The sequence below is a fragment of the Alternaria ventricosa genome (assembly GCF_023758065.1).
Source record: "Alternaria ventricosa strain BMP 2768 chromosome Unknown scaffold_8, whole genome shotgun sequence".
NCBI classification, from domain to species: Eukaryota; Fungi; Ascomycota; class Dothideomycetes; order Pleosporales; family Pleosporaceae; genus Alternaria; species Alternaria ventricosa.
The window spans coordinates 891066-912984 of NW_026055688.1; the positions used below are offsets into that span (position 1 = coordinate 891066).

At 52.8% G+C, this 21919-nt stretch overlaps 9 protein-coding genes across 9 annotated transcripts; 5 read left to right on the forward strand and 4 right to left on the reverse strand.

Moving 5' to 3' along the window:
• Nucleotides 1–1015: 1015 nt before the first annotated feature.
• Nucleotides 1016–2113, forward strand: J4E93_005526 (uncharacterized protein; the record flags this gene model as incomplete). The annotated part of the gene is made up of 2 exons (XM_049343446.1): nucleotides 1016–1554; nucleotides 1672–2113. The coding sequence occupies 2 exons, from the start codon at nucleotides 1016–1018 to the stop codon at nucleotides 2111–2113; spliced, it is 981 nt and encodes a 326-aa protein (XP_049199539.1).
• A 46-nt stretch (nucleotides 2114–2159) lies between these two features.
• J4E93_005527 (uncharacterized protein) lies at nucleotides 2160–2996 on the reverse strand (the record flags this gene model as incomplete). The annotated part of the gene is made up of 1 exon (XM_049343447.1): nucleotides 2160–2996. One exon carries the CDS (start codon nucleotides 2994–2996, stop codon nucleotides 2160–2162), a length of 837 nt encoding a protein of 278 aa, XP_049199540.1.
• Nucleotides 2997–3395: 399 nt separating this feature from the next.
• UBC12 (NEDD8-conjugating protein ubc12) lies at nucleotides 3396–4109 on the forward strand (the record flags this gene model as incomplete). Its single annotated transcript, XM_049343448.1, has 4 exons — nucleotides 3396–3416; nucleotides 3475–3562; nucleotides 3618–3907; nucleotides 3957–4109. The coding sequence occupies 4 exons, from the start codon at nucleotides 3396–3398 to the stop codon at nucleotides 4107–4109; spliced, it is 552 nt and encodes a 183-aa protein (XP_049199541.1).
• Nucleotides 4110–4866: 757 nt separating this feature from the next.
• ILV2_2 (Acetolactate synthase, mitochondrial) lies at nucleotides 4867–6170 on the forward strand (the record flags this gene model as incomplete). Its single annotated transcript, XM_049343449.1, has 3 exons — nucleotides 4867–5068; nucleotides 5119–5426; nucleotides 5475–6170. The coding sequence occupies 3 exons, from the start codon at nucleotides 4867–4869 to the stop codon at nucleotides 6168–6170; spliced, it is 1206 nt and encodes a 401-aa protein (XP_049199542.1).
• Nucleotides 6171–7270: 1100 nt separating this feature from the next.
• On the reverse strand, nucleotides 7271–7707 carry J4E93_005530 (uncharacterized protein; the record flags this gene model as incomplete). The annotated part of the gene is made up of 2 exons (XM_049343450.1): nucleotides 7271–7545; nucleotides 7644–7707. 2 exons carry the CDS (start codon nucleotides 7705–7707, stop codon nucleotides 7271–7273), a joined length of 339 nt encoding a protein of 112 aa, XP_049199543.1.
• Nucleotides 7708–9145: 1438 nt separating this feature from the next.
• J4E93_005531 (uncharacterized protein) lies at nucleotides 9146–14125 on the forward strand (the record flags this gene model as incomplete). Its single annotated transcript, XM_049343451.1, has 4 exons — nucleotides 9146–11100; nucleotides 11160–12621; nucleotides 12671–13632; nucleotides 13684–14125. 4 exons carry the CDS (start codon nucleotides 9146–9148, stop codon nucleotides 14123–14125), a joined length of 4821 nt encoding a protein of 1606 aa, XP_049199544.1.
• Nucleotides 14126–15638: 1513 nt separating this feature from the next.
• On the forward strand, nucleotides 15639–17800 carry J4E93_005532 (uncharacterized protein; the record flags this gene model as incomplete). The annotated part of the gene is made up of 6 exons (XM_049343452.1): nucleotides 15639–15688; nucleotides 15754–15829; nucleotides 15880–16080; nucleotides 16340–16680; nucleotides 16728–17454; nucleotides 17507–17800. 6 exons carry the CDS (start codon nucleotides 15639–15641, stop codon nucleotides 17798–17800), a joined length of 1689 nt encoding a protein of 562 aa, XP_049199545.1.
• Nucleotides 17801–18479: 679 nt separating this feature from the next.
• J4E93_005533 (uncharacterized protein) lies at nucleotides 18480–20240 on the reverse strand (the record flags this gene model as incomplete). Its single annotated transcript, XM_049343453.1, has 1 exon — nucleotides 18480–20240. The coding sequence occupies one exon, from the start codon at nucleotides 20238–20240 to the stop codon at nucleotides 18480–18482; it is 1761 nt and encodes a 586-aa protein (XP_049199546.1).
• A 376-nt stretch (nucleotides 20241–20616) lies between these two features.
• On the reverse strand, nucleotides 20617–21420 carry J4E93_005534 (uncharacterized protein; the record flags this gene model as incomplete). The annotated part of the gene is made up of 1 exon (XM_049343454.1): nucleotides 20617–21420. The coding sequence occupies one exon, from the start codon at nucleotides 21418–21420 to the stop codon at nucleotides 20617–20619; it is 804 nt and encodes a 267-aa protein (XP_049199547.1).
• Nucleotides 21421–21919: the final 499 nt, after the last annotated feature.

The window sequence follows — 21919 nt, forward strand, 5'->3', positions numbered from 1 at the left end:
AAGGTTGCTCCGCAGGCGTATCCACTCAGAGAGATCTCCTAGTTCTCTGCAAAGGGTTACATGCATTGCTACTGTAACCCAGCCTACCATATTGTATACGAACCCAGAGTCGGAGCGATTGATTTTAAAATAGGGCCGTTCCCATGCCACCACTACAAACTTCGCCACGTAGTTTTTGCCTGCCGTTTTGCCAGCGTTATTGCAGTGCTGCGTTTGGCTGCTGGGTTCGCGTGATGGCGGTGCGGTGACAGGGTCCAGGCCTGTGGTAAGGTCTCCTATCCGTTGTGTGGGCCGCCGTTGGAAAGCTGTTCCTGGACCCAGGACCCTTCATCTCTGCTGGGTCTCACATCTCAACCGCCACATACTCGATCTCGCTGACAGCTTGGCATCGGCGTCGGTACCACATATGCTCTGAGACGACGTCGAAAGTCAGATCGTCCACCACAATCCTTGGTTGAATACAAGCCTGCGTTGTTGACTTTCATGAGTATGTGCACAACAAGATGCATAGAACAGGCTGGCCTATGCTGAGCAACAGTCCGCGCAGCTCCCCCGAGTCATCACATCACGTGCTACAGCCTCCTCTTACACCTGCATCCATGATACTACCAGGGCTGGGCAGTTCCTTCCAATCCAGGTAGCGACATGAGAGTATCCCTCTCAAATCGCTTCTTTTGGCAGCGAAGATGGTGAACGCGGCTGCCTTTTTGCACCTTATCGCGCGGGGAGCAGCAGGCCGCACCTTCCGTCACCAGCGCCTCAACAAAACGAAAACTTGTATTCTCCATGTGCATCCACACCACTCGTGTAGTATTTCCTCATACTCGAAAAACAACACCTACTTACTCCCTACGCTTGGCTGGCGTCATACCCACTGCTACTGCCCCGCATCGGAATACAGTACTAGTCGCAATAGTTGTCACTACAACAACTGAACCTCTTGTTCGCTAATCACTTACGACGTTATACACAGTTCCTCTTCGACCCGCATATCCACTAAGCGGTACGAGCCGCCATGGCCTCAGCCGCACCATTAGTGGATCTGCCCAAATCCAAGTCTGGTACTTCACCACCATCGACGGCGACCACATCTCCAATAGCTGAAGGTCACGACAATACAACTCAATGGCAAACACCTGAGAATCCCAACTTTGTGCATCCCGACCACGCAATACCGTCACCAAGCTATCCTAGCGCGGAGAATCTCATCATCGTTTGCTGCCACGCCATCTTCCTTCCGAATGCAGATGAGCCCAACTTCCCACTGTGTAGTCCTCACTACGAGCCACATTGGTTGCTAGCGCCTTTTCAAAAGTCAGACGAAGCGACAGGCAAGCCAGGCGAGCATGAGACGTTCTTGGCCCATATCAAAGCTGGCATCGATGCTTTGACTGTCGGAACGGACGCAGAGCATCCTCCCTCAAGCATTCTTGTCCTCAGTGGCGGGGCTACTAAACGAGCGGAGTCTCTGAAAACCGAAGCACGCTCATACTACCATGCAGCACTCGCAGAAGAGTTAGCAGAAGGTCACAGGGGTGGAGGACGAACCCATAGGTGAGCACTCTGTATACTTGTCGAAATTCCAAAACACGCCATTTGAGGACGCCGATAGACGAACCAAAAGAAAACAGAACGTCTTACTTGGAGACCGCTTTCTGACCATATACACAGACTATACAACAAGGGATATATATTACTGGAGGAACAGGCGACGGATTCATTCCAGAATCTGCTTTTCAGCATCCTCCTTTTCAGGAAGGCTACTGGCAACTATCCGAAACAGATTCGGGTAATCACGCATGCTTTCAAGTCGAAGCGTTTCCTCGAACTGCATGCTCCAACTATACGATGGCCGAAAGAGCGTATCCTAGTGCAGGGCATAGATCCGCCGATGGCGAATGACGCATTACAGAGCACGCTTCGTGGGGAAGAAGAGAACGGATATGCGGCATGGGAGAACGACCCTATGGGTACCGGAGATTTACTAGGTGGGAAGAGACAGCTACGCGGATGGGACGCCAGCAAGGCAGCCAAGCACTTCAAAGATCTGGAAGACAGTGTCAAGGAGTTGTTTCAGGGCACAGTATCCGACGAACTGCCATGGATAAGCTAGACCAAGAATTGTTATGACTTGCATACGGTCTAAACTCCTACCTATCCTATCGAAGAGTTTTATCTGGTCGCCCACAGAGCACGACATCTTCTCCGAGCGGGATCCATTTCGTTTCTTTCAATCTTGTGATGGGCAATCGTTCTGAGCCACCATCCGGACAGACCTGTACACCGCCTCTTCCCAGCCATGTAGGCGCAATTGTAACAATGACCGAGTCGACTAGAGAATAGGCAGGACCAGGCCCCAGTATATCATTGATGACAAAACCACCGCCCTCAATCATCACGCTCTTTATACCTCGGTGCGCCAAAGCATCGAGGATAATATGCCACGTCGAACCAGCTGCAGCAATGTCCCCCGGAGACCGTATCAAATACTCGCCACCTACACTTTCAAGTATCTTTCGTTGGTAACTGGACGGCTCCACGCTGGTCACAATATAAGGTGCCTTCCCCTTGCCCTCCTTGGCTAATCTCATCACCTTGCTCTCTTCGCTAAACTGCCAGCGCCCGCGGGGATCTACGACGACTGGTCTTGGTTGGCCAACGAGCCCTTCTCCGCCATATCCACCTACGCCCTCGATTCGACAGTTTAGTGATGGGTTGTCGGCAATAGCTGTTCCAACACCAATCAGAATAGCATCGTGTCTTGATCTGAGGAAATGGGTCATGGCCTTGGATTGCGGGCCAGATAGCGCTGTCTGCACACCAGGTGCGATGGCTAATTGGCTGTCGAGAGAAGTAGCGAAGGTTAATGTGACGAAAGGCTTAGCGACGTGTACGTAAGGTGGAAGTGGTACAGGCGAGTCATGAGGTAGGTAGCCTTCTATGTGCTGGCTATCAGAAGCTGGAAATTGTAACGCGTCTCGTACTGGAGCTGTCATGGCTGATGTGACTATATTTTGACTGTACGTGCAATTATCGTGAGTCTGTGGAAGGAGGCTGAGAACCATGGGTGACTAAGCCGTAAAGTGGGCATCACCGAGAAACCGTGGTTGGACCCCACGTCCGCAGCACGGACGCCCGAGGCTCGTGGCAGCCTGCCCAACTTATCTTCACCCTCACGTATAATATCTCTAGCCCTTCTTTCGTTGGCCTTTGTACTTTCGCAGGCCCTCGCACTCGCCGCCTCCTCCACTAGCCTCTCCCTATCACCAAACCGCCACCTAGTCCGCTACCTCTCGCCGTTTGCCCCGCGACCCTCACGCGCGCGCATTCCAGCACACCAACGCGGTTATATCTACACAGGCAATAGCCCGGACGCCGCATACAATACCGCCAAGATGATGAAAATATGGTCTATGGTAGGTCTCGACAAGTCAGGAGTCGCGCGGTATGGCAAGACGGCTAACAATCCTGTAGAAGAAACAGCAGCAGCAGGATGAGGCTGCACAAGCTGCCTCGAGCAAGAAGAAGAAGGTCACCCCGGCCCAGCTGCGAACACAGAAAGGTACCGGCATCTCTCGACCACATACCATATCCCTCGCAAAGCTAATGCGACACAGATCTCGAGGAACTATCTCTCGGCACAACGATGAAGACGCACTTCCCTAACCCCGACGATATTCTCAACTTCGAACTCACGATCGACCCTGACGAGGGCATGTACAAGGGCGGACGCTTCAGATTCGACTTCAAGATCAACCAGAACTTCCCTCACGACCCACCAAAAGTCAAGTGCACACAGAAGATCTACCACCCAAACATCGATCTGGAGGGAAACGTCTGCCTGAACATTCTGCGAGAGGACTGGAAACCAGTATTGAACTTGAATGCGGTTGTTGTTGGTCTACAGGTATGTTACAGGGTTGCAAGATGTGGAACAGCGTGCTGACAGATTACAGTTTCTCTTCCTCGAGCCGAACGCGTCGGACCCGCTGAACAAGGAGGCCGCCGAAGACCTCAAGCAGAACCGAGAGGGCTTCAAGCGCAACGTGCGCGCATCGCTCGGCGGCGGCACAGTCAAGGGACAGAACTTCGATCGCGTGCTCAAATGAGCGTTATCGCGTAAGATCAGAACAACACAAGCTTTCACGCAGCAGTCCTTCGAAATGCCCATCCATGGACGGATGTATCACAACGATATGAGACCGAGCCACGGGCTTACTGCAGGACGGGGTCGATGCATGAGAGAAGATCGGAGGTGAACATGTCAAATCATTAGCGACTGCATGTATGGTCTGGCGCATCATGTAGAAGGTGCATGGGTATCATACGGGCGCACGATAGTCTTCCAAGATCTCATACAATATGACTGCACATTTGCGCGCAAAGATAGTTATACCCGTTCGTGATGCTTTACTGTGACTGCGGTGTTTGCTTGAAGATTGCGTCACCGCAAGGCCAAATCTGTAGCCGGCCACCAAGGCTGCGAGAGCTAGATGCAAACCGTACTGCGCAACGTTACCTCGTAGTAAATAGGCCCGCTGAGAGTACGGTCAATCTCACCAAGTCATCAGCCGCCACGCACTATCCACTATGACTGGGTCCAGCGATGCCTCATATCATCAGAACCGCTCTCGGAGACACGCATTCCTCCCCGACGACCCTCCGGCCCCCCTGCTAGCACCGTGATAGTGTGCGGTGATTGGCCGACGGCGCGAACGGTCGGTCTGGGGCAGCGATAATCGGCCTGGTCCAAGCTCCCCAACTCGAAATTCTGGGTGGGTTGACGATCGAGCCCAGCGTGTTTAAAAGCCCATATCCCCGCGTAACAATTCTGACCCCAAGATACCCCTTTCACACACATTCACAATGGCTTCAAGACCTGTCACCCGCGCTCTGCGCCAAACCGCCCGCCAATTAGCTTCCACTCCCGCTCAGAAGCGCACTTTTGTGTCTGCTCTGAGTGCTGGTGCGAAGAAGGCTGCTCCCCGCGCGGCTGTCACAAGCCAGTTCCAGCAGACCCGTGGTGTCAAGACCATTGACTTTGCCGGAACCAAGGAGACCGTCTACGGTGAGTTTGACCATTCTCGATGCATTAGGATCAAAGCTGACAACAAACAGAGCGTGATGACTGGCCAAAGGAGAAGCTTCTTGAGTACTTCAAGAACGACACCATGGCCATGATTGGCTACGGATCCCAGGGTCACGGCCAGGGTCTCAACATGCGCGACAACGGCCTCAACGTCATTGTCGGTGTACGGAAGAACGGTGCTTCGTGGAAGGAAGCCGAGGCCGATGGCTGGGTTCCCGGAAAGAACCTATTCGACATCGACGAGGCCATTGGCAAGGCCACCATTGTCATGAACCTCCTCTCAGATGCCGCTCAGTCTGAGACCTGGCCCGCCATCAAGCCCCAGCTCAAGGGCAAGGTAAGCAATATTCATCAATTTGACAAGAATCGGAACTAACATTCCCAGACTCTCTACTTCTCCCACGGTTTCTCCCCCGTCTTCAAGGACCTCACCAAGGTCGAAGTCCCCACCGACATCGACGTCATCCTCGTCGCCCCCAAGGGCTCCGGCCGCACTGTCCGCACCCTCTTCCGCGAGGGCCGTGGTATCAACTCCTCCATCGCCGTCTACCAAGACGTCACCGGCAAGGCCAAGGAGAAGGCCGTCGCCCTCGGTGTTGCCGTCGGTTCCGGATACATGTACGAGACCACCTTCGAGAAGGAGGTCTACTCCGACCTGTACGGCGAGCGTGGTTGCCTGATGGGCGGAATCCACGGCATGTTCCTCGCCCAATACGAGGTTCTTCGCGAGCGCGGCCACAGCCCCTCTGAGGCCTTCAACGAGACCGTCGAAGAGGCTACCCAGTCTCTATACCCCTTGATCGGTGCCAACGGCATGGACTACATGTACGCCGCGTGCTCCACCACCGCCCGCCGCGGTGCCATCGACTGGAGCAAGCGCTTCAAGGCCGCCCTCAAGCCCGTCTTCGACGACCTCTACACCTCCGTCGAGAACGGCAGCGAGACCAAGCGCTCTCTCGAGTACAACAGCCAGCCCGACTACCGCGAGAAGTACAACGCTGAGCTCAAGGAGATTGACGACCTTGAGATCTGGCGCGCTGGAAAGGCTGTCCGCTCCCTCCGCCCTGAGAACGCCAAGTAGATTGCGCTCAGGAGAGGTTGAGCTTGGATAGCAAGGTGAAAATGTGTAGATAATGTCATGTCTTTTGTTACGATTAGGGATGTTATGGCGTCAAGCGCTGGGTTTGCTACGGGCGCTGTTATAGCTGCGTTGGCGGCGGTCAAAAAAGAACCTTGGATGAGAGAAGGAAGGGATAGCGCAAAAGCGAAATGAATACCTTTCCATGGCAATGATTGTTCTATTTCATGCATTCGCTTGTGATGTATAGTTTCCTGGCCTGAAGACAATGTATCTTGTTATAGATATATCACGTTGAAGTAGAAACCTTCGATATGTGCGTCCAATTCATGCCACATACGCATCATACTTCCACTTCTCTACCCCAACTTGACTGACCCTATCCTAATCCTCTTACTGCAACTTCTCACTCCCATTCTTATTCGAAACCGGCGGCGCTAACCTCGTAAAAGCCTTGGACCGTGCGTACGTCGTCCAAAGTCTCCCTTCCAAGTCTAGAAGTAGTCCTGGTTTACGTCTTTGTGCTGAAGATGCAGGGGTTCTGCATCTGGGGGATGACGTTGAAGTTGATGAAGTTGTAGATGCAGGGGAGCTGCATCTAGGCGACGATGTTGAAGTCGAGGAAGTCGTAGATTGGGATGAGCCTGTTGTTGATGTTGAGGCCGATGTGGATGTGGACGAGGTGGAGGTTCGGCGAGCCATCTCGTTCCTTTCGACGTGTTTCGCGTGGTCGTCAAGGATTGTGTGGAAGTTCGGGGTTTGACGGAGTTGGGCTGATGTGCACATGTTGTTCTGCGAAGATGTTTTAAATGGGAGACGTTGCGAAGGTGGTTATTGTGGCAGTACTTGATGAGTTGGTAGTCGTCTGGATGAGAGATCGATCGTTGATCTTTACAGGGGAGTATGGTCGTAGATTACATAGGGGATGAAGAACACTGAGATTAGAGTCTACCTTTTCGATATTAATTAACAAGATCGACTCAGTTACCATATTCGATGTGAACTGAACTATGGTTATAACGTGGTGAATCTGGTATATGTTGGTGTAGCGTACCATGGTTCGTTTACAACCATCCCCTACCCCATCCCATTTAAACACTCTATCACGACTCCTTGAACCGAGCCTCCATATCCCATTTAAATACAGTTGTCCTCCAAGTTCCCCAGCCGACGTCGAATGTGAACTGGCTGCGTACTCTACGGTAGCCTGGTTCCTCTGGTTCTGTGTCTTCTACGACGGGCTCTACGACGGGCTCTACGACGGGCTCCAAGGTGGGTTGTGCGATGGGCCATTCGACAACCTCCCAGTCCTCGCTGATGTTTGTCTCGTCTCCTCCTTTGGCGTCGTGGCTTGATTTCGATGGGGTCGCATCAGGCGCTGGTGCAGCGTGTTAGTCAAGAACGAGTATTGATGTTGTTGGCGGGGAGGCACACTATGTTCTTTACTGTTTGGACGGGATCCAAGTATGGGCTTACCGCCTATGCTTATGTTGTAAGACCATGATGAATGGCGATGGCATGTGCCGCCTGTCTGTGCCATATCGCGATACTTGACTCGAGAAAAGACACCTGTCGATGCGCTATAGAAATAATGTCTATCAGAAGGCTTCTCAACGTTGTGGCGTTTCACACAGGTGTTAGATTGTAAAGTTTTTTTTAGGTCTCATACACATCCGTCTGCTGACAGCAAATAGTGGTTGCCTGATATGGCTCCGCCAGATCTTGATACTGCGGGGTGCTGAAAGAGGGAAGGATCTGTACAGGTTTCCCGGAAGTGACGGCTTCTTAATGGACGCGAAAGGATGCAGGATCTGGCCAAATCACACCAGATCTCTGACTTTGATATTGGGCCTAGAACGATGCTGCTGCAAGTGAAGTAAGTTCTATTGTGTGCATCGTGGTTGATAAATCATGAGTCGCTAGCAAGGAGTGTTCTGTCTTGCAGGTCGTGTTGGGAAGGGAGATCAAGAGATTAGGATGAAGTTGAACTGTCCCTATCTGAACGAATAAGTTTCCTGTTGGGAAGTCCGTCGCAACGTCGTATCATACTTTAGTTGGGTTATTCTCGTCTTCTAGACCTCTATACAAGGAAATGGACTCCTGCGGAGATGTGAGAGACGAGCCTAGGTCAAAAGGCGTGAACCGTTCTAAACGAAGCGTCTACAACCCGAACTTCGGAATTGGCAAAGCAGAAGGGTCTCGCGAAATGGCAATCGATGAGTCGCGGCATGAAGACAAGATAAGGAAAGTGGACATCTGCGTCGGTCGAAAGTGGAAGCGAGGCCAAGTGGCTGAGAGAACAAGCACTGCTTGGCTTCTCCTACTTGACGCAACGACATATTGCTCCTCGGAACGCCCTCGCATCCAGCGAGACTTCGACATTACCCAACAGCGCCCAGGCCCTGTGGTATGCAGTATACCCATTACTCAGGACAAAGCAGAGACAACACGGAAGCGGATATCGAATGCTTCGCGCGTTCGCATGCTTTTGACGCACCTGAACACATCCAACGCTCACGCACCAGCAACTCTCCGCACCCCGCGGGCACCTAGCGCCTCCACAAATCGCATGGCGGATGTACCAGATCGTGCATCGATCAAGGAGGCGTCGAATCACTCTCGGGTTGGATGCGAGGCTAAACTCCGATTTACCGATCTGGGGATCTAACATCAACATGACATCACCACTTCAACATTGAACTATCGACGCGTCGCAAACATGAGGCACGTAACAAGTGCGTGCGCGCAGCGAGGCGCTCTAGTTGACTGTCACTGGGAACTATGTTATAGTACTGTCCCTCCGTTCGGATCCCCCACAACGCCCGCAACTTTCGCGGATAGTCCCTTGAGACCGTCGCAAACGGCTTCCTTTAGCCATCTTTGTTTACCGTCGATCATTGGATAACGATTATTCTCGTAGTAGTTTCACCACGCCTACTACTTTTCGTTGGCCTTCCTAGGCTGTGTAGCTTTTCGCGATGGCTTCCAACGAGGCAGGAACGTTCCGGGATTCCGATCAACAGCACATACAAGACGCGTCGCAACAACAATCCTACGTTACTTCGGACGCGTCTGTTACTTCTAGTAACACGACTACGCACAATACCTTCATTTCCAATGTCTTACATACCAGTAGCCGGAGCTATTACGGTGGAGAAGGCACAGGGCTGTTCTCGTCTTCAAGCAACTCCACCGCGGTACCATCGCCAGATGTGCGACCCTCGCAAGATGCTGCAATCCAAAATTCAGCTTCCGAACTCGTTTCCAGCGATGAATCTGCGACTCAGACTATGCCTGGCAACGACTACCTGCAGAAGACGACATCAGGAGGCCCAGTCGAGGAGCACGTCGTTCTGCACGACGATTCCTCAGACTCAGAGCATGAGGCAGAGGAGCCGTCTGAGAAGCGTACCGAAACTGCCAAGAGGCCTGGCCTCCAATCGAAGAACTCGAAACCCATGACCGAAGACGACCTGTTCCGCGCGTTGTCCAGGCGAAGAACAAGCCAGGCCAATGGCCTCAGCAAGACAAATACCAGTGCGACAGGACGAAGCCAAGAGGAAGAAGACGAGATCAACAAGCTCATGGGGAAGATGTTCGGACACACTAGACAGGAAGCATCGGAGGAAGAGAAGACAAGACATCAAGGTGTAATCTTCAAGCACTTGACCGTGAAGGGCATGGGTATTGGTGCGGCCTTGCAGCCGAGTGTTGGAAGTCTTTTCCTAGACCCCGTGCGATTCTTCAAGAACCTATTCACCAAGGGGCCACGCAAGGCAGGCGGAAAACCACCAATTCGCACCCTTCTTGACGACTTCTCTGGCTGTATACGACCTGGCGAGATGGTGCTTGTTCTTGGCAGACCTGGGGCAGGTTGCTCCACGTTCCTCAAGATGATCGGCAACCAAAGATACGGCTACGAAGAGATCACAGGCGACGTCTCGTATGGCGGTACTGATGCAGACGAGATGGGCAAGAAGTACCGTTCGGAGGTGCTATATAACCCGGAAGAGGACCTCCACTATGCGACGCTTAAGGTCAAAGACACACTTAGGTTTGCTTTGAAGACAAGGACACCTGGCAAAGAGTCGCGAAAGGAAGGCGAGTCCCGCAAGGACTACGTCAACGAATTCCTTCGTGTGGTCACCAAGCTTTTCTGGATTGAGCACACCCTGGGCACAAAGGTTGGCAACGAACTGATTCGTGGTGTGTCCGGTGGTGAGAAGAAGCGTGTCTCCATCGCCGAGGCCATGGTCACGAAGGCATCGGTACAATCCTGGGATAACTCAACTAAAGGTCTCGACGCGAGCACGGCTCTCGAATACGTGCAGAGTCTGCGATCTCTCACGAACATGGCTCAGATCTCTACTGCGGTAGCGCTTTACCAGGCAGGCGAATCGTTGTACGATCTTTTCGACAAGGTCATCCTGATCCACGAGGGCCGTTGCTGCTACTTTGGACCTACAGAGAAGGCGGCAGATTACTTCAAGAATCTCGGCTTTGTCAAACCCGAGCGCTGGACGACCAGCGACTTCTTGACGTCCGTGACCGATGACCACGAGCGGCAGATCAAGGAAGGCTGGGAGGACCGCATTCCTCGCACAGGTGCTGCTTTCGGAGAAGCATTCGCCAACAGCGAGCAAGCCAACGATAACCTCTCTGAGATTGACGAGTTCGAGAAGGAGACCAAGCGACAGGCCGAGGAACGCCATCAGAATCGTACCAAGGCCACGAAGAAGAAGAACTTTACCATCTCGTTCCCAGCTCAAGTCGTCGCTTGTACAGACCGCCAATTTCGCGTCATGGTGGGAGACCCGCAATCTCTTATTGGCAAATGGGGTGGCATCTTCTTCCAGGCCCTTATCGTCGGGTCATTGTTCTACAACCTTCCAAACACTGCTCAGGGTGTGTTTCCGCGAGGTGGTGTAATCTTGTGAGTTGCTGCTGTACGACATGCATGTGAGACATACACTAACTTCATCACCTTTGTAGCTTCATGCTGCTTTTCAACGCCCTTCTCGCTCTCGCTGAGCTTACGTCCGCTTTCGAATCCCGACCCATTCTACTGAAGCATAAGACTTTCTCTTTCTATCGACCGGCTGCCTACGCTATTGCGCAGACCCTTATCGACATGCCCCTTGTGCTGGTTCAGGTATTCATCTTCGACATTGTTGTATACTTCATGGCCAACCTTTCGCGAACAGCATCGCAGTTCTTCATCTCACTCCTCTTCCTCTGGATCATCACAATGACCATGTACGCTTTCTTCAGAGCTATCGGTGCCTTGGTAGGGTCCTTGGACGTCGCAACTCGGATTACGGGTGTTGCAATCCAGGCGCTTGTCGTATACACCGGCTATCTGATCCCTCCGGCGAAGATGCATCCCTGGTTTTCGTGGTTACGTTGGATCAACCCCATTCAGTACGGCTTTGAAGGTCTCCTAGCGAACGAGTTTTACAACCTCGAGATCCAGTGTGTACCCCCGTTTATCGCGCCGCAGATTCCCGGTGCCGAGGAGCGGTATCAGTCTTGCGCCATTCAAGGCAATAGGCCTGGATCACTTACAGTTGCTGGCCCGGATTACATCTCTGCAGCGTTTGGCTACAGCAGATCGCATCTTTGGCGCAACTTTGGCTTCATCTGTGCTTTCTTCCTCTTCTTTGTGGCGTTAACTGCTTTCGGTATGGAAATCCAGAAGCCCAATAAAGGCGGAGGAGCAGTCACTATCTACAAGCGCGGCCAAGTACCCAAGACTGTCGAGAAAGAGATGGAGACCAAGACCTTACCCAAGGATGAGGAAGCTGGCAATAGCGAGCCAATCACCGAGAAACACTCCAGCGACAACGAGGACTCCGACAAGACGGCTGAAGGTGTGGCAAAGAACGAGACAATTTTCACATTCCAAGACATTACCTACACCATCCCATACGAGAAGGGCGAGAGAACATTACTCCAGGGCGTTCAGGGCTTCGTCCGACCCGGCAAGCTTACTGCACTAATGGGTGCATCGGGTGCCGGCAAGACGACATTGCTGAACACGCTTGCCCAGCGTATCGACTTCGGCGTTGTTCGGGGAGACTTCTTAGTCGACGGAAAGCCACTCCCACATTCCTTCCAGCGTTCGACCGGTTTTGCAGAGCAGATGGATGTTCACGAATCTACGGCGACAGTACGCGAGGCACTCCAATTTTCAGCGCGGTTGAGGCAACCTAAGGAAGTACCCATCCAGGAGAAGTACGACTACGTCGAGAAGATTATCGATCTTCTTGAGATGCGCGACATTGCTGGTGCGGCGATCGGTACGGCTGGAAACGGACTCAACCAGGAACAGAGGAAGCGTCTTACAATTGGTGTGGAGCTTGCGAGCAAACCTGAACTGCTCATGTTTCTCGACGAACCTACTTCTGGTCTTGACTCTGGTGCTGCGTTCAACATTGTTCGATTCCTGCGCAAGGTAAGTCTAAACCTCAACGGTCTAAGATGACTGACTAACTCGACTGCAGCTTGCGGACGCCGGTCAAGCCATCCTCTGCACGATCCATCAGCCCAGCGCCGTCCTATTTGAGCACTTCGACCAGCTCTTACTTCTCAAATCTGGCGGCCGCACGGTCTACTTCGGTGATCTAGGCCACGACTCCCAGAACCTCATCAAGTACCTCGAAGGCAACGGCGCTGATAAATGTCCCCCACACACCAACCCTGCCGAATACATGTTGGAAGCTATCGGTGCTGGCAACCCCGACTACAAGGGCCAAGACTGGGGCGACGTCTGGGAGAAGAGCTCAGAGAACGAGAAGCTCGGCAAAGAGATCCAGGATATCATCTCCAGCAGGCGCGATGCATCGAAGAACGACGAGGCTCGCGATGACCGAGAATACGCAATGCCATACCCTCAGCAATGGCTCACAGTCGTCAAAAGAAGCTTTGTGGCTATCTGGCGAGACCCTCCCTACGTTCAAGGAATGATCATGCTCCACATCATTACTGGGTTATTCAACGGTTTCACCTTCTGGAACCTCGGAAACAGCCAAATCGACATGCAATCCCGACTCTTCTCCATCTTCATGACCCTGACTATTGCTCCTCCCTTGATCCAGCAACTGCAGCCTCGCTTCCTCAGTGTGCGCGGCATCTACGAGTCTCGCGAAGGCAGTGCTAAGATCTACTCTTGGACTGCTATGGTTTGGGGTACGATACTCAGCGAGCTGCCCTACCGTATCGTTGCGGGTACTATCTACTGGTGCTGCTGGTACTTCCCGCCTGGCTTCCCTCGCGATACGTACACTGCGGCTAGTGTGTGGCTCTTCGTCATGCTGTTTGAGGTCTTCTATTTGGGCTTTGGACAGGCTATTGCGTCTTTCTCACCTAACGAGCTGCTCGCGTCGCTACTCGTGCCGTTATTCTTTACGTTCATTGTGTCTTTCTGCGGTGTGGTCGTGCCATACAACGCGCTACCCTCATTCTGGTAAGTAACATTCACGAACTGGTATGAGACATACACTAACTCCACACAAAGGCAAAGCTGGATGTATTGGCTTACTCCATTCAAGTACCTGCTTGAAGGATTCCTTGCGCTACTCGTCCAAGGGCAGACCATTCGATGCGAAACCAAAGAAATGGCGATCTTTCCACCCCCACCTGGCCAAGACTGTCAGACATACGCCGGCCAATTCGCGCAGCAAGCAGGGGGCTACGTCGAAGCCCAGCCGGACGGGAACTGTGGGTTCTGTCAGTACGCAACTGGAGAAGCCTTCCTGGCATCCTTCAACGTGTTTCCACAGTACATATGGCGTGACTTCGGCATTATGTGGGCGTATATTTTCTTCAACTTTTCCGTCGTCTTCATCTGCACCTGGCTGTATCTGGGCGGCCTACGCCAGATCAAGTCATTCTTCAGCCCGGCCGCGCGCAAACAAAAGAAAGAGGCAAAGCAAAAGCAGAGCGGCGATGCAGCTTGATACAGAGATTTCAAAGATATCAGACATTCGGCACAGTGTGCAGCGACATGCTTCGACGTCGACTGCGAAGATGCGGGTTCCGGAAAACTCCTAGCCTGCCCGCGGCCGGAACGCGCAAGGCTGGGAGACGCAGCTTTGGGACGGCCCATCCCAGCGCACTGTGGGGCTCATTTCCGCCTCGTGCATTCCCCGCGAAATGCCTCTTGGGGATCTAGAGCATGTGCTAGAGTTTCTCTGTACGTACAGGCTTGGTTCTAGCGTCCACCATAGTCACTCATATAGCCAGCGGTGTAGCATTAATAGTAATTTTGACAGCACAGCTGTCATGTGTTCAGAGTGCAGTAGCTTCCATTGTACATTTGACGTGTGAAGTATCATGGATGTGCTGGTCTCTGTCGTAGCTGTCGAGGCGTGCGCGATTAACAAGACCGCTCACACGAGATGCTCGGCACTTTGACACATGCAAACCCAATCTTGCAGGTATCGGGTTAACAAGGCATCGTGAGAAGCATCGAAATGCCTCAGCTTTTCCGATGGGCAGCGCCGCCCGTCCGAGGCCCTTGATTTGTGCATCGTGAAATCGAGGACTAAGCCGAACGGCGTTCCATCATAGTGCAGGGGTCTGAGTGGATCGCAAACTGCACACGAGCTGGAACCGGAACTGTGGTATCTCTGCACCGCCTCCTGTGGCCGAGCTATGCTATCGACTATTGATTATCGCGATGCGCAATATTGACGCGCATGTACTGATTGTGGTATGAGGCATTTCGCACTGTTCGTTCATGGCCGCTCTAGTCACCCTCCTAAATCATACCGAGGTCGACAAGAGCACAGGTTGTCCGGCGAAAAACAGGCCAAGAGTCGTTATAGCCGAAATGTTCGTAATGTGGCCCAATGAAACAATGACGAAAGGTCGTTGAGCCTTTACCGCTTGCAGCGAGCGTGAATGTGGGGTAAGTGCGATCAGCCCCTCCAGCCAATACCGACGCGCGCATTGCCGTTCACGCAGCTGTTACAGTCGTCACGAGGGCTCCGGTACTGCGAAAAGTCGTCGACCATGACACAACCGTGACCGCAGACCTCATCTTAGTCCTAGCTAGAGAAGAATAGAATTTGCCATTCCATGCGCGTCGTCGGCCTAAGCTTTGCCAGCCATAAAGCTGGAAGTCGTGGTTACACATGCCGGGCGCTCCTTCCGAAGTCACCCAGCCCTCGTGCCCAGCTCCGCGTTATTTTCGTCCCTCGTGAGCCGACCGGCACTCCCACTACCCAAACACGCGCCATTACCCAATCAGCGACAGTAGCGCTAGCTTGTCCCCGGCCCAGCAGTGCCAGCCTGAGCGCAGACGACGTCGTCAGAATGGCTTCGAGTGGTATTAAAGCTGCCTCGGACCCCGTTGTTAGAACTGCATCCCCAGCTCCTTTGGCCCAAGACTTTGCCCGTCAACAGGTGTCAAAACAACAGCGTTCTAATTTCCATTCCTCTTCCATCTCTCCACTCATATCCAACACCATGGTTTCTCAAAGTGTCAACAAGACCAATCTCCACCCTTCCGGCGTTGCGTAAGTGCCATCCTTTCTCAGGCCTGAGATCAATTGGGTTGGACAAAACTGACAACTATCTCAAGGCCGAACAAGGAACACACGGAGATTGAAGAGTCCCTTCACGACAAGGCACACATCGACTATGACCGTGTAGCTATTGTAAGCTTACCTGGGTGTACAAACCTCGATCCCAATACTAACCATGCCAGATCGCCAACCCTTCAGTCGCTGCCCTCTACGAAGATGCTCTCGTATACGAGACCGGCTCAGCCATTACAGCCTCAGGCGCTCTCTCAGCATACTCAGGAGCCAAGACTGGCCGCTCACCCTCGGACAAGCGCATCGTCGAGGAGGACTCGTCAAAAGACGACGTCTGGTGGGGTCCAGTGAACAAGCCGATGAAGGCCGACGTAAGTCTTCTCCGCATTTCCTACGCATTAAACTTTTGTCTACGTCAAACCGCGGAATTGGCTTGTGAAATTTTGGCGGCAGACGTCATGTACGCTAGGCGCATACCCGATGGAGTTCGCATCCCTGCACGTGGCGCGGTTCTGGGGCTCGGCTGCCCCGCATCGCGCCTGCATGACGGATCAACTTCCATCGATCCATCTGGAAGACTATCACGTGCGCATCTTTGATCGTTTGCCCAGGTGCTGACATCCCATCCAGGTCTGGCGTATCAACCGTGAGCGTGCCATCGACTACCTCAACACCAGGAACCGCATCTACGTCGTCGATGGCTTCGCCGGCTGGGACAAGCGCTACAGGATTCGCGTTCGTGTCGTCTGCGCTCGTGCCTACCATGCTCTCTTCATGCGTAACATGTTGATCCGCCCTTCAAGGGAAGAGCTGGAACACTTCGAGCCTGACTACACTATCTACAATGCCGGTGCTTTCCCTGCCAACAGGTACACCAGCGGTATGACCTCGTCAACATCAGTCGCCCTTAACTTCGCCGACAAGGAGATGGTCATCCTCGGTACTGAGTACGCAGGAGAAATGAAGAAGGGGTACGTTCTCCTTCTATCAGACGAGGAACTTCAACTAATTGCAATAGCATTTTCACTGTGCTCTACTACGAGATGCCTGTCAAGCACAACGTTCTTACTCTCCACTCCTCAGCCAACGAGGGTATCAAGAACGGCGATGTCACCGTCTTCTTCGGCCTTTCCGGAACTGGCAAGACCACCTTGTCTGCCGACCCCAAGCGTGCCTTGATCGGTGATGACGAGCACTGCTGGAGCGAGACTGGTGTCTTCAACATCGAAGGTGGCTGCTACGCCAAGTGCATCGGTCTCTCTGCCGAGAAGGAGCCAGATATCTACGGCGCCATCCGTTTCGGATCCATTCTTGAGAACGTCGTCTTCGATCCAGTAACCCGTGTTGTTGACTACGACGACGACACCCTGACCGAGAACACCCGCTGCGCCTACCCTATCGAGTACATTGAGAACACCAAGATCCCCTGCATCTCAGAAGGCCACCCCAAGAACATTGTTCTCCTCACCTGCGACGCCCGCGGTGTCCTTCCTCCCATCTCCAAGCTCAGCCCCGAGCAGACCATGTACCACTTCATCTCCGGTTACACCTCCAAGATGGCCGGTACTGAGCAGGGTATCACCGAGCCCCAGGCTACCTTCTCTTCTTGCTTCGCTCAACCCTTCCTCGCTCTCCACCCCATGCGTTACGCCAAGATGCTCGCGGAGAAGATCCAACAACACGGCGCCAATGCCTGGCTCCTCAACACCGGCTGGGTCGGTGCTGGTGCTACCACTGGCGGCAAGGTAAGATATTCCATCAATAAGGTTTCTGAATCATATGCTAACATCTTCACAGCGCTGCCCCCTCAAGTACACCCGCGCCATCCTCGACGCCATCCACTCAGGCGAGCTCGCCAACGTCGAATACGAGACGTACGAAACCTTCGGCCTCTCCGTCCCCAAGACCTGCCCTAACGTCCCCGACGAGCTCCTCAACCCCGCCAAGTCATGGAACGGCACCGCCGACTTCAAGGGCGAAGTCGAGAAGCTTGGCAAGCTCTTCATGGAGAACTTTAAGAAGTACGAAGACCAAGCCACCAAGGAGGTCATCGAGAGTGGTCCACACGTATGCTGCTGCCCCAAGCACTAGACGGTTGTTTTCGGTTCCGACATGTTTTTCTTACTCTTTTGACAGACTGAGTAGCGGATTTCTCCTTTCGATGTTACTTTCTCCTTGCGTTACAATCGAGCGGTCGAGCGGGTACCCTCCATCGACGTCAGCGGCTGTGCTTTCCTTTTTCTTTCTTGATTGGATGGATGTGGGCATAATGTGTGCCTGCAGATGGGATTCGATATGATATCATGGTTTTCTCTTAATCGTTCGATGCGTCTTATGAGCGCTTTGCTGCGTGTACATACACTTTTGGCGTTGGTTTCAGCTAGGCATTGCATGGCGGGAGATGAGAAGGCTATTAGGAGAGAGAGACAAAATTTCCATCATGTTCATCAAAGCGGTGTTCGTTATGGTATAGATGTGATTGAGACTGTACCACTCTCGGAAGATACTTGCACCACTTTCGGAAGGTATCTGTCGAGAGTGGTACATCCTTGATCCACATCTATACCATAATGCACAGAGCTTTTGATGAAAGCATGGATCTTTGAATGGAATATATTCTCGGATGCTCCCTCACTCGAAGCCGTGAAGATATCCAGCTATCGACTTCATGCTCTTGCCACTACTGTTCCTTACTGCTTTCTCAGTACAAGCCATTCCAACCCCCATCCAACGATCCCCATCCATCTCCCCTATCCCCAACACCCAGCATTCACAGAACCGCCTCATCCATATTCCTAATCCACCCCCACATCCACATCACCGTATCCAAATGCGCCTGCACCCCCACTCTCTCATCCACCGTATGAATATTACCTAGACCAACCTGCTCCTTATCCCAACCTGGTCCATACCGAAAGATATTCTCGCTTAAATCCCAATAGTAGCGCGTATCCGTATTTCCAGTCATAATACCAGGACTCACAAGCAGATCCTTGCCGTAGAGGGCACGGGTTGTGCCGGACAGGATCTGGTATGGTGTTGCGGTTTTGTTGGAGCCGACGTTCAAGGATGTGGGCGTTACGGGCGCGGGTTCTAGCATGGTGGGGCCGTGGGAGAGGGTTATGCTAGAGGGTGTTTCTGTGCCGTTGAAGGCGTGGAGGGTGAGGTTGTGTTTTTGTGCCACCTGGGCGGCGAGGGACGCGATGTGCGTCTTCACGGCTGATGAGCTGGAACCGACGTTTATACGGTGGTTTACTGTGATTTGAGTTCGTTCGGGAAGGGCGTTTGTCTTTACGCCGCCGTGGATTATGTCGACGGCTACGGAGGTTGTGAAGAGGTATTTTATGCCGGGGCCTGCTTTTGCGGCTTCAAGTGCTAGGGCGTCCTTGGAGGACTTCTTAGAACACGTCAAGCTGCGTTTGGAGCGCTTGTCTAGGAGTTTGCCGAGGTGATGCGGGAAGTCTGGGGCGTGGGAGGCGCCGCATTGGAGGAGGCCCAAATACGGGTTCTCGTCTGCGAGGTGCGGCTCGTAGGCGTTTGCTTCGATTAAGGTGATGAGCTCGCTGGCTACGCCGATGCCGTTGTGTACGGGAGGGATACTGCTGTGGCCGCCGGGCATGCGCACAACGATGTCGACGTCGATGTAGCCTTTCTCGGCGACACCGGGGATGGCGAAGTTTGCACCCCAGCTTTCGACGTTTACGGCGCCTTCGTCGATGATGGCGGCGATGGAGTTGTGGCCAAGCTTCTTTAGCAGGTACTCTGAGAGATGGCCTGCACCTTCGCGACCAGAGATCTCCTCGTCGAATCCAAACGATAGGATCAACGTTCGCTGAGGAGCAAACCCAGCAGAAATCAAAGCTTCGACGCTGTTCAGAATAGCCAACAACTGGTTCTTGCAGTCGCTCGCACCCCTGCCCCAAACAAACTTCCCATCATAATGACCAGAAAACGGAGGATACGTCCACTGCTTGACCGTAGAGTCCGGCACAGGCACAACATCCTGATGCGCCATGAGCAGATTAGGCTTCAAGCTCGCATCCGTGCCAGCCCACGTATACAGCAAGCCATGCGTGTTGACCTTGTCCAACTGCAATGTCGCATGCGTCAACGGGAAAGTCTTCTCAAGGTAGTCGGCAAAGGAGTACATAATGTCCCAGCGCGGATCGGATCCAATTTCGCCCATGTCGTCGTAGCTTTGGGTAGGGATCTTGACGGCGCCTGATAAGCGGTCGATGGCAACGTCTCGGAAAGCATCAGATGTCAGGTAGCTTTCCATCTCATCCATTTCTTTCGTCTTCCTGGTCGGAAATAAAGGGTCGACCTGAGGGCATTGCGCTTTCAAACTGGCATCGCCTGAACGGGATGGCAGATGCCATGGCGATGATGTAGGTATGGTGACATGACGTAGGAAGGCCAAACCCGCTAAGCAGAACAACGCGCTTCCAACGAATTGACGGTAGTAAGAGCGACTATGCTGCTTCGACGGAACCGGAACAGGCGTCTGCGTTCCCCAATTCTTGCCCGCCATGGTGATGCTTGTTGATGGTTAGAGTCTTGGTGTGTCTTGGTTATCGGATGTTGCGCGGGGATAAGTGGTTGTACGCTTGCGACTAGTCTCAATCAGGAAGGTATGTACATGGCTTTGTCAGTATTTATCGGATCGACGAGATAATCGTATCTACGTCGCTATTTGTTTGTTGTGTATATCGGAAAAGTATCCGACTTACGTTCACTTATCGGACGGCGGGGAGGCTATTGTGCAAGTGGTGTTTGATAGGTAAAGCCCACTTCCGAAGACTTCATTCTCTAATCATGCTCTGGTTTGGTGTTTCTGCTTCACAGCTAATCACCAGCTAGTCGTTTGATCGGAGACACCTCATGTCCAAATCTGTCGTCATATACTGCTACAATGAACCCTCTGGCCACTTGTACCCCGGCCACGGGAAATCTGGATCGTACTTCTGCTGGAGTACAACACTTCCCGCCGGAAACGTCTTCTGTGAGCCATCAGGCATGTCCACTGGCTGCGCCTCATCAACAAAGGTCCACGCTGCGAGCAGACCAGCAGCCCGCGCAACCTCGTCCTTGAGCTTCCCAAGTTTATCTGGCTGGGGAGAAAAGTTCGCAAGCAGAGCTTTCTCCCTAGTCTCCTCGAATTCATCTGGTTCAGCCGTCACTTCCACATCTTGATCACGCTGTTGCTCTCTCATATCCATTCCACCGCAATCCGATACCAAGGGCTGGAAGAAGTCATTCTTCAACGGTCGCTCCACTTCAGCGTTGTCCAAATCCTCGTCGATGTCGATATTGGCAATCTCGTAGTTGATGTACGTCAGAGCCAGGCATTCCGTCTTCACAAGGAGCTTCACGACCACTTGTGTACTTTCTGCTTGTCCCTCTTCCACCATTTCGTCGTCGGCAAAGGCATACACGTACCAGACTGCACTCCTCTTCACTGCATCTTCGTCAATGACGACGAACGGGGATTCTCGGCCTGCTTCGTTTTCTTTGGCGCGCATGTATTGATGGGATTTGCCGATGTAATCATCGGGAGGTCTTATGATCTTGAGCTCAAGCGATGGCTGGAATCGAGAGCAGGCGCCGTGTTCGAATTCTGTCTTGACTTTTGCTAGCTCGTTGTCGTTCAACGTAGCCACAAGATATGCTGTGAGGGATGTGACATCGAAGGGCGGCGAAATGAATACCATGATGATGGTGAGTTTGGTAGTAGCAGAAGGGGTTGAATGTGAGCATTACAAAGGATTGGTATTTCCTGACTGTTTATATGTGATGCATACTGCATGGTGGTCCTCGCGTTGCCAAAGACATTGTGCTCGGCCATGCAGGAGACCAACGATTGGCTACAGTTACGCTCGCGCAGGCAGCAATGTTGTTGAGGGCCCTGCCTTTAGCGGCTCGAATTAGCTCAAGATCGGCACTGCCGATTTGGAAACGTTAGGTTCTTCAGCAACACACTTCAAGGCTAACACGATCATGCCGCACACCGAAGTAGAACTCCAACAACTAGCACGACGCAAGGTCAAGCTCCAATTCGAATCAAAGGTGCCTACTCTTCTTGATTTGGGGTGTTTGTGGGTAGATCACAATGCGTATCATGACTCCAGAACTTATGTCGCATTTAGCCTCGACGGGATCTTCATTGTACCCGATGCTGACCTGTAGCGGCAGTAGATGCGTCGTCGCATA